Below are 17,560 nucleotides of genomic sequence, written 5' to 3' on the forward strand. Positions count from 1 at the left end.
AACATGTTGCTGTCTTAGCTATCTAGTGCCTTTTTTCCTGCCTCTGGGTCAAGCATCAGGTTGTAGTTGAGATTTGGGTTTTGTGTATTCCTCTTGAAGAGCTACACACAATAGAGAGCTTAGGTGTGGCTGGATGGGTCATCACTGGCAGGGTGGCAGGATAGAGCAGGGCACAGCCCTATTCACACTAAAATAGTCTGCCAGACTGCGAGCACACAAAGGGCTGCATATGCCCTGTAGTTAGTCTTTATCTAGAGCCAGGGCAGGGAAGGCAGGATGCCTGTGAACTTCAGGGAGAAACCTCTAGAAGCTCCTACCATTTCAAAGGAAGGCCCAGTTATAAATATTGGACGGCAGCCACCATCTATTCAGTACATTTCTGGACCTGTGGATGCTGTGCCAGGAAGAAGGTCTGCTGTGCTGCTGAAAAGGATTGCCACTCTGCTGCTCTTAAGGTCTGCTGCCCCAATGTGCTGAATTGCTGCCCTCTTGCCTGGGTGAGAAGGACTGGATCTGCATCTGTTGAACCCAAGACCCCAGAGTGACTCCAAGGGCTAGTTGGCTAGCCTTCGGACTAGAGTCTCAGGGACAAAAGGCTACATTAACCTTGAACCCAGCATCTGGGCTCTGCTCTCTGTGAGTCCTACCCTGCCAAGTGGTGCCACCCTAGTCCTGGACCCTTGGACGTGAGCCTGAAAGTGCTCTGGCAGTTGGTCTGTGAATTTAGCAGACCTCTCTCATGCGTGTCGCAATCCCGAGCAGAACCAATGCATTGCCACTGCTGAGAGAGTTCTCCCAGCGCTAGGACTCTGCATCAACCTCACAGCCCGCATTGGACCTGAGGCTGTATGTAGCTTTACTCGCGCAATGCCTAGCATTGCAAATTCCTTGTCGACTGCAGCCACAACAACAACAACGCAGGGTCTTGCATGGCAACCTCGCACCATTTCGGAACCAACACATCGCCTCAACGGCTTGACATATCCTCTAAACTGGACTGCACATTGCAAGCCCTCAATGATGGGATTCTCAGTGATGATGCAGGACCTCACAAATGCAGCTTTGCAGCTCCCAGAACCAATGCATTTCCTAGGCTGCACAATTCATCCTTGACCCAGAACCTCACAACGCTCCATACCCAGGATTTAAGGTACTCTTGTTCCGTGGGTCTAACTGGGTCCCTCTATCTGGCTCGCACTCCATCGTGGTTGACCTGAACTTCTGACTGTTTCCTGGTCTGAAGGGACCAGATTTCCACAGTTGGCATTTGTGCTTTTTGGCGCTATTTTCACTTAAATCTTTAAAATTGTATATCTCCAGGTCTACTGACTAGATGTTTGTTGTTTTGGTCTTAATTTATTTATTCACATTAGCTCTCATTTCCTAAATTGGTTTGGGATTCTTCTTGTGTTGTGTTTTTATTTTATTACTGTTTGAATTGTTGCATAAATACTTTACACTTTGCCTCTAAGTTAAGCCGGACTACTCTGTGCCAAACTACCAGAGGAATGAGCACATGTGAATTTGGGGGTTCTTTGTGCCTCACCCTGACAAATATTGTGATTTCTGCTTGAGTTGGATCTTACCCCTCTCAACCGGTTTCTTACAGGGAGGTAACAGAAGTCATTAGCACCATTCGATTAACAGTACTCACATTTTCTAAGGATCTATTGTGTTTTACAAGGATAATTCACATGTTGAAAGCAGGCAAAATCACTAGATGATACTCATTAGCAGGTGTGGTCGAACAATGTTCTCACATTTCACACTTTTTCACACAGTGTCGCCTTATTGTATTGTTGTGATGACCCGGTTAATTAGCCAATAGGCTTGCTATAGATATTGACGTGGTGGTCTTTGACAAAGCCAATAGACTTGCCTTATAGATTGATGTAGAGACACTTTTACAATGCCAATAGGCCAGTTTTTTTTTAAAGTGATACCCCCTGTAATGTTATGGTCCATCTGGTATAAGTGTGGTTGGGAGGTGCTGCAATTTCGAGAGTCACGGCCCAGGTGTGGTCAAAGGTGATTTCAGAATGCCACCAAAGGTATTTCTATCTGCCTTATGTATACATTTGTAAATTCATGTGTCATATTGAGTAGTGTGTGTGGGATAATGTGATTTTAAATTTTCAAAGAAAAAACACTGTTTGGAAACTCATTTATTATTGTGTTATTTTTGTGTGCCAGCGAATGGCAATTAATAGCCCACACCACCTCCCTGAGAAGATCTTGGACTGCTCAGCTTCATTTCCTTGAAAGAGTCAGGCGCTACAATTGGGTTCTTGGTTCCCAATAAGGAGACAATTGTAGGCATATTACTTGTGCAGGTCTTACATCCTGCACAACTAATGACCCATTTTTTTACAGTCACCATTGACATTTTCTTAAGCCGCAGTTCAGTATAAAGAAACTCCAATATTGGTAAAAGTTGTCCAAAATTAAAGGGGCTTCTTAGCTTGTAAACATGAAAGACCTTCATGCGCCCGATAATGGAAAACCTCAGGAATTTCAAATAACCTTAACTTTTTTCTCCACCTGCAAATTACATACTGGAAACCATTGAATTTGATATTCTTCACCTCCTTCTAATAATGAGTTTAATGTAGAGAGCCTTGGGGATCTATAGGGAATGTATTAACATGCAGCCATTGCAAGTATGTTGCAAGACAGCCTTCTGTAGCGATTATCATCCAAACTACATGAAAAAAGATAAACCATAAATAAAGATAGAAGTGTTTTCTTGAAAGTCTACCATTCTAAAGAAGTTCTTTGTTTGTTGTGTGTAATGTGATAATTTGCCTAATAAATGTATCCAGAGGCAATTGATAACATACATCCTTACATACTCCAGGGAAATGATGCACTTCACAAAAAAAAATCTCTGCTGCCTGAAATTTTGGAGTGTATTTTGATGAAAAATTGTTGGTAGATAACCAAATCACAATAGTGGTAAAAAAGATCAACGTTTTCCTCATGTAGCTAACAAAGGCTCTTCCTGCTAAATCAGCTACCTCATCACAAAAAAACGATAACATGTTTGGGATTAATGAGACTTGATTAATGCAACATTATCTATGGTGGAGGCCAAAGAAAATGAATGCCTAATCTACAGGAGCTACAGTGCCACGTTGCAAGGATCTTTCCTAACCCAAATAAATTGGCTAACATCACAGTAAGGTATGGATCAGGACTACTTGGATGTCAGTGGAAATCACTCTGGGGCATATATACAATACATACAATATATACAATAACTGGGGCATCCCTGCAAATCAGCAGGGATGCGCCAGTTATTGTGCGCCACTGCTCCGCCATCATGGATGCGCTGCATTTACAATGCTGCGCAACCTGGGGCAAAAACGGCACAGATGCGTCACGCATCTGTGCCGTAAAAGTGGCGCATTGCTGGAGTTACGTCGCAAGCACGACGCAGCTCCAGCAATGCTCTGGGGGCCCTATCTAGTTAATGCTGCATCAATCCTTACACCTGCTTCAGGCAGGCACAGGGTTTTGAGCAGCATGGGCCTAAAAGTGACTGAGTGAAATCTTGTAGATTTCACTCAGCCACTTTTTGGAGGCGTTCCTGCGTTGGAACGTCCCACCCTGCGTAGGAACACCTACATGTGACGCATCTCCCAGATGCGTCAATTGTAAGTACCCCGCACCATGACCTAACGGCGGCGTAAATGAGGCACAAGGGGCTTGTAAATCTGCCCCTCTGTATTCTAGAGGAGCGCCAATAGAGAGAAGAATCAATTCCCTCAGCAATACTAATACTACTGAATCTGTTTCCGAAGCTGTGTTTCTGACCGACTCAGAAACATTTCCGACTGACTGAATACGATGTTAGGTAACTGTTCAGTCATTCTGACTCGGTTCTAACTGGTATTCGGAGGAGCAGAGTCGGTTGGAGCTGACTTGTACGGCACTACGGACCGCGTTTCCGACCGACGAATTACGATGTCCAATTCAGACAGCCGTTCTGACTTGGTTTGTCTGACACGGATTGGCTGTCGGAAACCAACTTTGGGTGCACGTAGCAGGCCCCCCTTCACCCGGAGATCTGCAGTCAGGGCCCATGGGGTACCCATGGGTCCCCGCTTTCCAAACATGCACAGGCATATTGGGGAGCCTGCCAACGGGTGCAGGCTTTTCCGAAACCACCCCGTTTTTCAATGGGAGCCTGTGTCGGAACACAGGCTCCCAGTGAAGTCAATGGGAGACCAGCCAAACTGTGTTCGGAAGCATCGTAATCAGTCGGTCGGTCGGTCTCCCTGAATCCAATACAGTTGGAAACCATTCTGACACTGAGTTGGTCAGAATGCTTTCAGACTGACATTGTAATGAGGCCGTAAGTTGCAATGGCAAAAACACTGATCGAATATTGAACAATGAATGTAAAAACAGTAAGGGGATGCTAGCAATGTAGTTCCTGTTTATATTTCACAAGTTTTATTTAATCTTGCATTTGTTAGGAGTGTTAGCTATTTTCAAGATGCTATGTATTTTTTTCGTGTAGCATATTACTCTTATAAAGTGCATACCTTCAACTAAGTTGCCTCGAGGTGTTTATGACTGATAACATAATAACATAATAACACGATCAAGGATTGTTGGAGAAAATTCCAAAATGCACTCTCCTCAGGATTTAGCACTCAGAACTTAGAGGGTTTCCCATTGCCTCCCAATTCTAAATCGTGCCTACTAATAAAAACATGTTATCAATTATTGTTTTCCATGTGTGAGGGATCTCAGCACTCACATTATTTTCTGCTTTTCCAGGATACGAGTGGACACATTTGAGTTCCGGAAAACCTTGGCCATCCCTGTTGTTGGAACTGACGTTGATGTAAATATTGTTGATGCTTCTGCAAGGGCCCATGGTAACTGGAAAGTGCATCATTGGTTAATGTGAGTTCTGCTCAAAGTCATTCACTTTTATCAAAGAAATCAATCCTCCAAAAAATAATGCTGAGCGTAAGAAATCCTGAAGGGTTGATGGTAATTATTTTAGAGGATAGTATCTCTTGTTAACTGCAGTTTAGTGTTGTTCCTGTCTCACAGAAACCTGCCTCCTAATGAAAGATTCAGAAAAGGGGGTGGTGATGGACAGAGTATCTGAATTAAGCAGAACACTCCTACCCAGTCAACAGATCAGGGTTTGATCCATCACCGTTTTTTTGCACTGCACCATCCCTGCTCAGAACCTGGCTACATGCAAATTAGTCTGTCCCTGGCCCAGTGCATCATGGGAACAGGGCAGACCAAACTACCAAGCCAATTATTTTACTGGAAAGGAAACAAGCTTCCGGGGACCGGTTTCTGGCATTACAGCCGTCTTCGGACCGGCTTGCTTGAATCCTGATGGTGCAGTGAGCAAGGGACTCATGTCTGAGCATACCCTTCCACGCTTATGGTGGACAAAACGATTCAGAAAAGGGGGTGGTGATGGACAGAGTATCTGAATTAAGCAGAACACTCCTAATGAAAGAGCCTGGATTCTGTCTTTTCTACTTAGTTTTGCCTGGAAAACAGGGATTGCACAGGGTCAAAGGGCAACTGTTTTACATTATTCACAAATGGGTGGTGCTATATAATTCTTATTATGCAAATGCAGGGCAGTTGGAAACACTGGTGCAAAGGTATTTGATAAGAATGAGGGTGGTTTCTGGTTCACGGCATTTCCCAAGCAGCAGAAAGCAGTTTCATTATGTATTATATGATGTCTATTTGGAGTGCTCCCTGTTTGTGGATGGACCACTGCCTTTGCTCAATGCCTTTTCCTGAGACCAAATGCCCTACATAATCCACTCATGACGAAGAAACGTATATTTGTCTTTTCATATGGTAAGGCCCTAGCACCAATGATTTCAAACACCTTCCTTACTCTCGTGTTATCCGCATCGCTGACGCGGTTATTTTTGCGCTGTGCGGCTTTTTTCCAAAAGCTGCGTTACATGACGAGCTCAGCTTGTCATCCACACACGACCACCGTGGCTGAGGACGAGCTGAGCTCGTCATCAGCAGCGAAGGGGATGTACAGGTTCATCTTTGAAATAGATCAAAATCTCAACTTGAAATTTATGGCACCATCTATATTCTTAAATAAGTTGTTTATTAATCTTTGAAAAGCAGAGAATAATCACGCTAAGCCAAAGACCATTTGGACATAACAATAAGCTTCCTCCTGTGTTGCAAAATAATGTAGGTGCCTACAGTCCTCACAGAGTTCTATCTGATGAAAAGCAGCAGATATTGTCAAGGGGTGTAAATATTAATGCTCCATTCGATATAACCAACATTTTGTTGATATTCAGTAGCAGTTGGCGTTCAATCCAAATGTTGAAATCTGTTTCCACAAGTAAACAAATAGTCCCAAAGACCTGTCTGACTTGCATGCTAGAACGAGAAGAACAAGCTACTTAGGACCCTCGATAGGTGCAATGACTCACACAAATTTCTAACTTCGTTTTTTTCTCATACTCATTGGGACTTTGTCTGCCTTGTACACTACAGGATGAGCCCCATCTTTCAAAATTATGCAGTGTTGAAAAATGTTCCATTTTCCCATATTATATGAACACATTAAAAGAAATTAATCCACCCATCCATTCATTCTCATTAACAAAATTGACTTTGCTGAAGGTCGAATTAAGGAGTTTCTGTTTTCGTACAACCATGTCTAGATGACTCGGATCTAAAAATCATCTTGGGATCTACTTGATCAATCCTGCCTAAAAAGTTTGAGTAATGTTGCACAACATAAATCTGTGTATAGGTAACACAGTTATCCAATTCTAATGTTGCCTCAACTTTCTCTACCACTTTTACCCTTTTCCCACAATAAAAAAAATATGTTTATGAGACAATCCTGTAGGTGCACCCCTCTGAGATCAGACAACTAAAACTCATTAATTCATGTGAATGGGGAGCCAGAATCTGCAATGACACTGACATATTCTTTTGTTGATAGAAGTAACACAGTATGATGGATTCCTACTCATTGTATTGTTGTGTTGTTGTGTGTGGCTTTTTCAAATCCTCCATCCTCTTTACGTTCACAGGAGGAAAGCATCATCAGCAAATTATCATCCTCTTCTAAGACACAGTCTTTTACAATTTTAATAGTTTAAATGGCATGTGTCTTCTGACCCATAGAGGCTTTGCATACTCATGAAAAATGACCCTTTTTGTTACATTTAAAACAAATTTGGTTAATGTCATGTAAAAAATTGGGCTATTGATTGAAGGGGTTTTAAACCCTTCTCAAGCAACAACCATAATCCTTGTCAGGGTGAACCAAAAAATGTACTACATTAACATGTGCTTAATCCTCTGGTAGCTTGGCACAAAGCAGCCAGCTTAAATTAGAGGCACTGTGTAAAGTATTTATGCAGTACACAAGCAATATTAAAAGGAAAAATTACACAAGGAATATCCCACCACTCCAGATCGGAATAAAAGAGTAAAGTGTAATACATTATTTCCCACCACAATAACAAAATTCCAATCAGAAGAACTCGAGCTATGCAGTTTCAAAGATTTAAGTAATAATAGCCCTAAAAGTACAAAGTACCGCTGCAGTCATCTTGTCATGCTAGACTGGGAAAAGTCACAAGGTTAGCCCCCCATGATGGAGCGCGGGTTGGATACAAGGACTAGGTTAGTTTCATTGAAAATGTTACCTTCCCAAAGTTCGGCAAAAAGAGTTCAGTTCACGGTAGAGGCGGCCGCAAGGAGCAAGAAGAGAGTCATGGATGTAGTGCTTACTTTGCAAACTATTCGGTGCAGGTGCTCATTTTTTTAGGAAGCTAAACCCACTTCCCTGGCTCCCCCTACTTTGTGTATTGGCCCCCACCGATTTCATCGATTGTTCCCACCCACATCCACAAGCCTCAACAAATCAGAACCAGGACCTTACTTCTTGAGTTCCGCAAGAAGCGGAAGACCTGGCTATTCACATAAAAACCTCAGGAACAAAGTGAAGAAACACAAAGCAAGATGAAAGGTCAAATCAGGAGCAAACTGCAACCGGTAACAGCATTGAGATATGCAAGTACATACTTTTGTGCTTACATCAGATTAGCTGCTTTCTTCCCAACCGTGAAATGGTACTCTTGAGCAACTGGTTCAGATTGACTAAATTACACAATGGGAGACTTCAAACCATTGCAGCTTGGATTTAATTCACTTTCATTTCATTCAGAGTGGTTTGTGTTTACTCTTAGGACTAACACGTTTAAAAACTTGGCTTGAACATTAAACCTCACACAGTTGCAGCAGGTGAATGTATGGCAGTGACAGTGACCTTAGTTGAGACAGTTGCAGGCATTTGATTGGTTTATCTCACTGGTCAATGGCTACCGGTGTATCCAAAAGACAACTCTTTAAATTGAAAAAAAGGCCATCAAGGGTCTGTCATCAGCAATATGTCACAATTTAGAAACTGGATTAAAGCGTCCACTGCATAGTCATTAACCCTCTGTTTAAGCAACTTGCATACTCACTTACATTTAGATATTAAGAGAAACATGGTTTAACTTCTTCCCAACTCTTATTTAAAGACTAGGGGCTTGTTATGAGCTTTTTGAGTGGCCAGCTAGTCTACTAGGCCCTTGGCTTCCCTGGAACAAACAAATCTGGTTAATGTCATGTAAAAAATTGGGCTAGTGATTGAAGGGGTTTTAAACCCTTCTCAAGCAACAACCACAATCCTTGTCAGGGTGAACCAAAAAGGTTACTACATTAACGTATGCTTAATACTCTGGAAGCTTGGCACAAAGCAGCCAGCTTAAATTAGAGGCACTGTGTAAAGTATTTATGCAGTACACAAGCAATATTAAAGGGAAGAATTACACAAGGAAAATCCCACACCAGATTAGAATAGAAGAGTAAAGTGTAATAAATTATTTGACACCACAATAACAAAATTCCAATCAGAAGAACTAGAGCTATGCAGTTTCAAAAATTTAAGTAATAATAACTCTTAAAGTACAAAGTACCGCTGCAGTCATCTTGTCATGCAAGACAGGGAAAAGTCACCAGTTCAACCGCATATGAAGGAGTGCAGGTTGGATACAAGGACTAGGTTAGTTTCATTGAAAATGTTACCTTTCCAAAGTTGGGCAAGAAGAGTTCAGTTCAAGGTGGAGGCGACCGCAAGGAGCAAGAAGAGATTCATGGATGTAGTGCTTATTTTGCAAACTATTAGGTGCAGGTGCTCATTACTTTAGGAAGCCCCACCCACGTCCCTGGCTCCCCTTACTTCATGTATTGGCCCCCACCGATTTCATCGATTGTCCCCACCCACATCCACAAGCCTCAACAAATCAGAGCCACGTCCTTACTTCATGAGTTCTGCAAGAAGCTGAAGACCTGGCTCGTCACATAAAAACCTCAGGAACAAAGTGAAGAAACACAAAGCAAGACAGAAAGGTCAGATCAGGAGCGGACGGCAACCGGTAACAGCATTGAGATATGCAAGCACATACCTTTGTGCTTACATCAGATTAGCTGCGTTCTTCCCAACCGTAAAATGGTACTCTGGAGCAACTGGTTCAGATTTACTAAATTACACAATGGGAGACTGCAAACCATAGCAGCTTGGATTTCATTCACTTTCATTTCATTCAGAGTGGTTTGAGTTTACTATTAGGACTAACATGTTAAAAAACGTGGCTTGAACATTAAACCTCACAGAGTTGCAACAGGTGAATGTATGGCAGTGACAGTGACCTTAGTTGAGACAGTTGCAGGCAATTGATTGGTTCATCTCACTGGTTAATGGCTAACGGTGTATCCAAAATACAACTCTTTAAATTGGAAAAAAGGCCATCAAGGGTCCTTCATCAGCAATATGTCACAATTTAGAAAGTGGATTAAAGCGTCCACTGCATAGTCATTAACCCTCTGTTTAAGCAACTTGCATACTCACTTACATTTAGATATTAAGAGAAACATGGTTTAACATCTTCCTAACTCTTATTTGAAGACTATTGGCTTGTTATGAGCTTTGTGAGTGGCCACCTAGTCTACTAGGCCCTTCACTTCCCTGGAACAAACAAATCTGGTTAATGTCATGTAAAAAATTGGGCTAGTGATTGAAGGGGTTTTAAACCCTTCTCAAGCAACAACCACAATCCTTGTCAGGGTGAACCAAAAAGGTTACTACATTAACGTATGCTTAATACTCTGGAAGCTTGGCACAAAGCAGCCAGTTTAAATTAGAGGCACTGTGTAAAGTATTTATGCAGTACACAAGCAATATTAAAGGGAAGAATTACACAAGGAAAATCCCACACCAGATTAGAATAGAAGAGTAAAGTGTAATAAATTATTTGACACCACAATAACAAAATTCCAATCAGAAGAACTAGAGCTATGCAGTTTCAAAAATTTAAGTAATAATAGCTCTTAAAGTACAAAGTACCGCTGCAGTCATCTTGTCATGCTAGACAGGGAAAAGTCACCAGTTCAACCGCATATGAAGGAGTGCAGGTTGGATACAAGGACTAGGTTAGTTTCATTGAAAATGTTACCTTTCCAAAGTTGGGCAAGAAGAGTTCAGTTCAAGGTGGAGGCGACCGCAAGGAGCAAGAAGAGATTCATGGATGTAGTGCTTATTTTGCAAACTATTAGGTGCAGGTGCTCATTACTTTAGGAAGCCCCACCCACGTCCCTGGCTCCCCTTACTTCATGTATTGGCCCCCACCGATTTCCTCGATTGTCCCCACCCACATCCACAAGCCTCAACAAATCAGAGCCACGTCCTTACTTCATGAGTTCTGCAAGAAGCTGAAGACCTGGCTCGTCACATAAAAACCTCAGGAACAAAGTGAAGAAACACAAAGCAAGACAGAAAGGTCAGATCAGGAGCGGACGGCAACCGGTAACAGCATTGAGATATGCAAGCACATACCTTTGTGCTTACATCAGATTAGCTGCGTTCTTCCCAACCGTAAAATGGTACTCTGGAGCAACTGGTTCAGATTTACTAAATTACACAATGGGAGACTGCAAACCATAGCAGCTTGGATTTCATTCACTTTCATTTCATTCAGAGTGGTTTGAGTTTACTCTTAGGACTAACATGTTTAAAAACTTGGCTTGAACATTAAACCTCACAGAGTTGCAACAGGTGAATGTATGGCAGTGACAGTGACCTTAGTTGAGACAGTTGCAGGCAATTTATTGGTTCATCTCACTGGTTAATGGCTAACGGTGTATCCAAAATACAACTCTTTAAATTGGAAAAAAGGCCATCAAGGGTCCTTCATCAGCAATATGTCACAATTTAGAAAGTGGATTAAAGCGTCCACTGCATAGTCATTAACCCTCTGTTTAAGCAACTTGCATACTCACTTACATTTAGATATTAAGAGAAACATGGTTTAACATCTTCCTAACTCTTATTTGAAGACTATTGGCTTGTTATGAGCTTTGTGAGTGGCCACCTAGTCTACTAGGCCCTTCACTTCCCTGGAACAAACAAATCTGGTTAATGTCATGTAAAAAATTGGGCTAGTGATTGAAGGGGTTTTAAACCCTTCTCAAGCAACAACCACAATCCTTGTCAGGGTGAACCAAAAAGGTTACTACATTAACGTGTGCTTAATCCTCTGGTAGCTTGGCACAAAGCAGCCAGTTTAAATTAGAGGCACTGTGTAAAGTATTTATGCAGTACACAAGCAATATTAAAGGGAAGAATTACACAAGGAATATCCCACACCAGATTAGAATAGAGGAGTAAAGTGTAATCAATTATTTGACACCACAATAACAAAATTCCAATCAGAAGAACTAGAGCTATGCAGTTTCAAAGATTTAAGTAATAATAGCCCTAAAAGTACAAAGTACCGCTGCAGTCATCTTGTCATGCTAGACAGGGAAAAGTCACGAGTTCAGCCGCATATGAAGGAGTGCAGGTTGGAGCTTTGTGAGTGGCCACCTAGTCTACTAGGTCCTTCGCTTCCCTGGAGGATATCCACCCACCATATTTATAGGTTTCGCTGCTGGGCAGTAAGGGATCTATGTGGAGATATCACTGTTGTGAATGCCCAGAAAGCACCAGAACTTTACTTAGCTGGTCCTATGCTGAATACATCAACTTAAAGTTTTGTTTTTGAAAATAAAAACTGCAAAAGCTCAAGACAGTTACTGAAAAAAAGGAAAAAATGACCTTGACATGCAGTGAGTTTTCTACCAGTGTAACATAGTTGATTCCAGTTTGGAACAGACAGGCTTGCCCTGGTTGTCTCAAACAGTAAAATTCTACAGCACGACCACCATCTGAAATGGGATGGACAGTTTTACATAGATTGAGGCTAATGGCAGAGGGGCTACCAGTCAAAGAGTTCATACGTCAGAGCCGGCACAGGCTCCGCCATTAGAAACATGACACCTCCATGCTCTAAATAGAGGAGGGAAAGAGAGAGTTTAGTGGACAGGATATCAGAAGCTTAAACGAGACCCAAAACTTTGAACATAGAGAGGGGAAGATAGAATTGCTACAGTTAAAGAAAAAATTATTCCAGCAAACCTGTTCTTTGGTAACATCCTGTAGCTTCCCCTCAACCATTTTGCAGCAGACTATTCAGTTTGCTGAGCACTTGCATTTGCTTCCCAGACCGATGGAGCGCAATGAAACAAATAGCACTGAGATGGGTCAGTGAACCTCATCGTATGCGGCATGCAGTATAAGTGGGGCGACTAAAATTCTGTGTTTCTGTAGCTGTAGTGAATGCCACATAATTATGGCTTTACTGCATTTGTCACATGATCCACCATCTATTACATCATCTACATATCAACAAAAATGTTTTTATAACTTCAACAGCTCAAGAGTGACTTAAAAAAAGCAATACACATGAAGCTACGGTGGAAGACCCTCAAACCATTTAGGGCCATAAAATGGCGATAATGAGCTTGATAATAAACCCTTGTTAATTCCCATTAGAAGCCCATGTTAACACAAGAAAATGGGCTTCTATGTGAATTAACAAGGGCGTATTATCAAGTCCATTATCGCTGTTTTTTCAGCAGTTTCCCGCGGATAAAACTGCGATAATTTTAACACCGGTCCTTGATAATATGCCCTTTTGTTTCCTTCCCTTCGCAAATGAACGAACTCTGAATACCCCACGTCTCCCCTTTCCAATGCTCGCAAGATCATTGTACAAATATGCAGTGCTGCACAAATGTCTAAGACGTTTTTCGGGAACATTTCACGAAAAAGCGACTTGACAGTTGTCTAGTTTGCAAGAAAGGTTACTACCTGCTGGCATGAGAGGCTTTATAAATATTCACTATAGTAAGTAATAAAAGGTGAGCTGTTTAAAGACCTGTGTCCAGTGTAGTTTAGTGCTGCAAATGTTCTGATCCGTGGTAATGATACAAAGACACATACAAGGGTTACTGACCTGTTCAAGTACAGCATCCAGTGCGTTTTTAATGCTGCTCACAACCTGATGCTCGCCAACCTGCATATGGACACTTCTTTCCCTGAAGAGCAAAGGGGGGGCTTGTCAACAACAAGTAGGGCTAGAGCTCTGTGTTTGCGGTTATATACACTGAATGATGAATAGCATTTCCTTTCCCAAGCACAGCACTTCTGCTTCAAGGTCAAACTGGTTCCCTTGTGTGTGCCGTACGTGTGCCTCATGATTAGGCGGGTGGCTGCAGGCTAAGCACAAATCCAGCCTAATCAGGCAACACTGAACTTAGGCAGGAATGGATTTACAGTGCAATATCAGCTCTTCACTGGGGAGACCGTGTTAACTTAGTGAGCTTATATCGCGTGTAGACCCACTCCCTGAAAAATAAGTTCCTGTGCTTAGCACTGGAAACCACCGGCAAAAATTAAGCACTGCATTGATGGTCATTGCTGTAGTGCGAAGTGCAGATCTTGAATTGCTGGTCATTTCTGGCAGTCACTGTAGCATGAAGAGTCTGGTTCAAGGGCTCTGTATTGGTAGTTGGTGCAGGCAGCAAGATCTTGGTGCAAATAGTCCTGTTTGCAGTCGCGAAGAGCACAAACCTTCAGGATGTTTCTCTTTGGTCAGAGGAGTACACTCTTATGCCAGTCAAGGGCCCAGGACCTGGCAAGGTGCCTCTTGGGGATTAGGGACTCAACCTTGCAGAGGCCAAGAGGCACCTGAATCTGAGCCTGCAACTGGGCTCAGGCCGGTCCAGTTGCAGATCCAGTAGGTGCAGTTGCAGCAGGTCAGCCTAGATGCTGGGAGGCCTCTCACACTTGTTATGTGCTTTACTTCATTGCCGTAACAGAGTCAATTCCACCCACCAAACTCAAAATCGGCCCATATAGTTCTTGCAGGTAACCACACAGCCAAGCCAAATTTAAAACAGAACGGCACTCTGCTAACGCTAAGCACATACAAAAGTTTGGGACATTGGGTGATTTAAATTTGTGCATGGACATCAGTGTCAATCACCATGTAGCAGAATTTCTGCAGAATATGTATGCACAGGAATCCTACGAAACATCTAACCATATATTTTTAATGCCTATTAAATTCCTTAACATATTTAGCAAATTGAGCACTCCTTTGTTTCATTTTCGTATTTTAATCCATCCCAAGGCCTATGTTTGCATGACACGAAACGCTAATTTTGTATCCCAAGTACACATGAATATGTCTTTGATTGCCTATTTAAATGCTTAACATTGTTAGAAATAACTAACTATACCTTGTATGTGTTCTTCCTATTCTGGTCCTCTGATTGGCCATAACAAAGTTAATGGCACCAATAGTATCGAAATACTACTCCCACTATTACAAGGTAATACAGAAATTAAAATAAAGTATTTGAAGTGTGACATACTACTGAATGCCATGGTTGTAAATATAAAGCTCAAAATAAATGCAACGTGATTATGTCCATTTGAAGATCAAACCTGCAAACTGGGGCGTATACTTAAGCAACTGTAGGAGCTATGCAGTTCTTCGTTGGTCAAAGTGAGAAGCCATCAGCGAATTCTCAAATATAAGTACTTCTAGATTTTGACAACAAAAACATAAAGACAAAATGCAACTTCTTGCAGCAAATTTGCGACATATTTATTCTCCCTCCATGACCTTGCATCTATTCATACATTTAAAAAGTTGTTTAGATTCTCTTAAAGATAAAGATTATATCCAAGATTAAGAAATCTTTCTTTTGGGATTACTAAACATATTATGGGCCAGATGTATCAAGGCTTTTGCAACTCGCAAAGGCCGAATTTCGGCCTTTGCGACTCGCAAGCGGTCCTTTAGCATGATTTGAAATGTAAGAAAAAATCGCAATTTAAGGAATCGCAAAAAAATTGCGATTCCTTATTTTGCCATAGCATTTAAGGAATTGCAATTTTTGCGATTCCTTAAATGATATGTATGTAACTTTTAGAAATTGCAAATTTGTGTTAAGAAATCGCACAGTACCACCAACTTGTAGTTGGTGGTAATTTGCGATTTCTTTTAAAAATGCCCTATTTGGCATTTGTGAGGGTGGCATGTGACACACATACATGCCCATAGGGCATGTAAGTGTGCCACATGCACACACATGTAATTTTCAGGGGTGCAGCAGGGTGTCTTTGAGACACCCCTGCACCCTTGAAATAATTCTCAAATTGCGATTAGCAAATTGCGAATTCGCAATTTGAAAATTATTGCACTATCATTTCTATGGGCCTCCTGGCCCATAGGAATGCATTGGAAATGATTCCTTATTTGCGAATTTGCAAAATGCGATTTCACAAATAAAGAATATTAAGGAATCGCTAAAATATAGCAATTTTGTACATACATTCCATTTTGCGAATTCTAAATAGCGATTCGCAAAAAATTGCTATTTAGAATTCGCAAATCAGAATCTTGATACATCTGGCCCTAAGTCTTTAGAGTATATAAAAATGAATCGCACTTATATTACCCTGTCAAATAGAGTGTTTCCCTATGGGCATCTTTTTTTTTTTAACTCCTTGGCATTGCCATAATACGATGTAAAATTCCAGTACAGAAACAATATAATCAGCCTGTCTTTGCTGCAGAAAACCTCTTTCGAGGAAAAACTGACCAGGGGGAGGGCGGTTGGCTTACTGATTCCTGATATCTTCCAATTAACTGACATGAACGACTAGGGACAGGTCAGGTGTCTCAGTGGAATGAATAATACACCGACTGCAGGAATCTGTGCTTGATCTCATGGTCACAGATTTGAATGTTGGTGTGCCCCCTCAGACCTTCATCCTTCTAGGGTCATTAGAATGAGCACCACGTAGTTGAGTAAAAATAAACATCTAATATTCATCATCAAGATACACTGCAGGGTGGTTGTGCGTTTTACACATACATGACATATAATTTGCTGGGACCAAAATACCATTTTATTACTGGTTAAAACAGGATTAGCCTTGGTGAGGTATTGCTTTTCTGCTCCCATACTGTGGGTCATATTAACTCTTTTAGTTATCAGTATCAAAGTGATTTGAACATGAATGAAGGTTTAACTTTAGCGTGCTGTTCATTTGTTATGCATGGTGGTGTTTGATGTGGTAAGCTGGTAGGGTGACATTGGAGATAAATCAGCTTTGGCACACAACTTTGCTTTATCAAGCAAAGTATAGAGGGAACCAGTTAGCAGAGTGTATGTTTTTCCCGTGTTAACACCTCTATGTGGAGGAATGGGGTTCATATCAAAATCATCATCATTATCAACAAACTTTATTCAGTTTTAAGAAAAAACCCATAAAAGTCAAAGAACCATGAATAAAAACATCTTCCAGGATACAGATTTAGCTAATGATGATACATCAAATTACACTGTGTTTATAGTAAAAATACATAGATTATAATGCAGACATTAATCGCAAATTGACCTGAGTCTGAGAGCAACCAGTGTAAAATTGAGAGAGTACAAAACAGTATCATTAGAGAGGAGTTGTAAAAAGATAAATGCTGGCCTTACCTCCCTGAACCCAGCTTTTTTAAGGATAGGAATAATATATAATTTTCTAGGAACATCTTAAAAGCTGCAAAACATTAAAAAGTGCATAATGTCCTAAGGAGTCTTACCGTCACAGCCACAGGGAATGAGGCTCTGACCTCTGTGGGAGCCAAGAGGTTGAGTCAAGACATAGTGGGAAAGGTCGAGCCGAAACTCGTCAATAACAAACGATCAAGGATGCTTTTGAGCCCTAAAAGATGTGTTTCGCTGGTTGACACCTTTTTTAATTTGATGTGCCTACTCACACTGGGCTTACACAGCTCTGTTTCCTCTCTTTCACAACTGCTTTTTCTTAAAAAACACTCTTTACTGTATACATATACACTCAGGGTTAGTAAATAGTTCTGCTCTACCTAACCTGGAAAGGCCTACTCTTATGTACTCAAGCCATCGGATGCGCGAGAGATAATCAAGATAAAGACAGCCCTTTAGGACGTGCTTATTGAGGGTATTTTCCTGCATGGCCCAAATTCTGAGCCACAATGCCAGGGGACGAAAAGCCAATTCATTTGAGAGGAAGGGCATCCCCAGCTCTTCGTGCACAACA

The 17,560-nt window shown here is 41.5% G+C and overlaps 1 protein-coding gene across 1 annotated transcript in view; it reads left to right on the plus strand.

Annotated features, from left to right (window-relative positions):
• Positions 1-17,560, plus strand: part of LOC147705955 (bactericidal permeability-increasing protein-like) — a 168,549-nt gene that overhangs the window by 25,653 nt on the left and 125,336 nt on the right. Inside the window, exon 4 of the mRNA XM_086929580.1 lies at positions 4,789-4,917. Coding sequence (XP_086785706.1) covers positions 4,789-4,917 — 129 coding nt within the window. The remainder of the gene's footprint in view (positions 1-4,788; positions 4,918-17,560) is intronic.

Source organism: Lissotriton vulgaris, chromosome 7 (assembly GCF_964263255.1).
Source record: "Lissotriton vulgaris chromosome 7, aLisVul1.2, whole genome shotgun sequence".
NCBI classification, from domain to species: Eukaryota; Metazoa; Chordata; class Amphibia; order Caudata; family Salamandridae; genus Lissotriton; species Lissotriton vulgaris.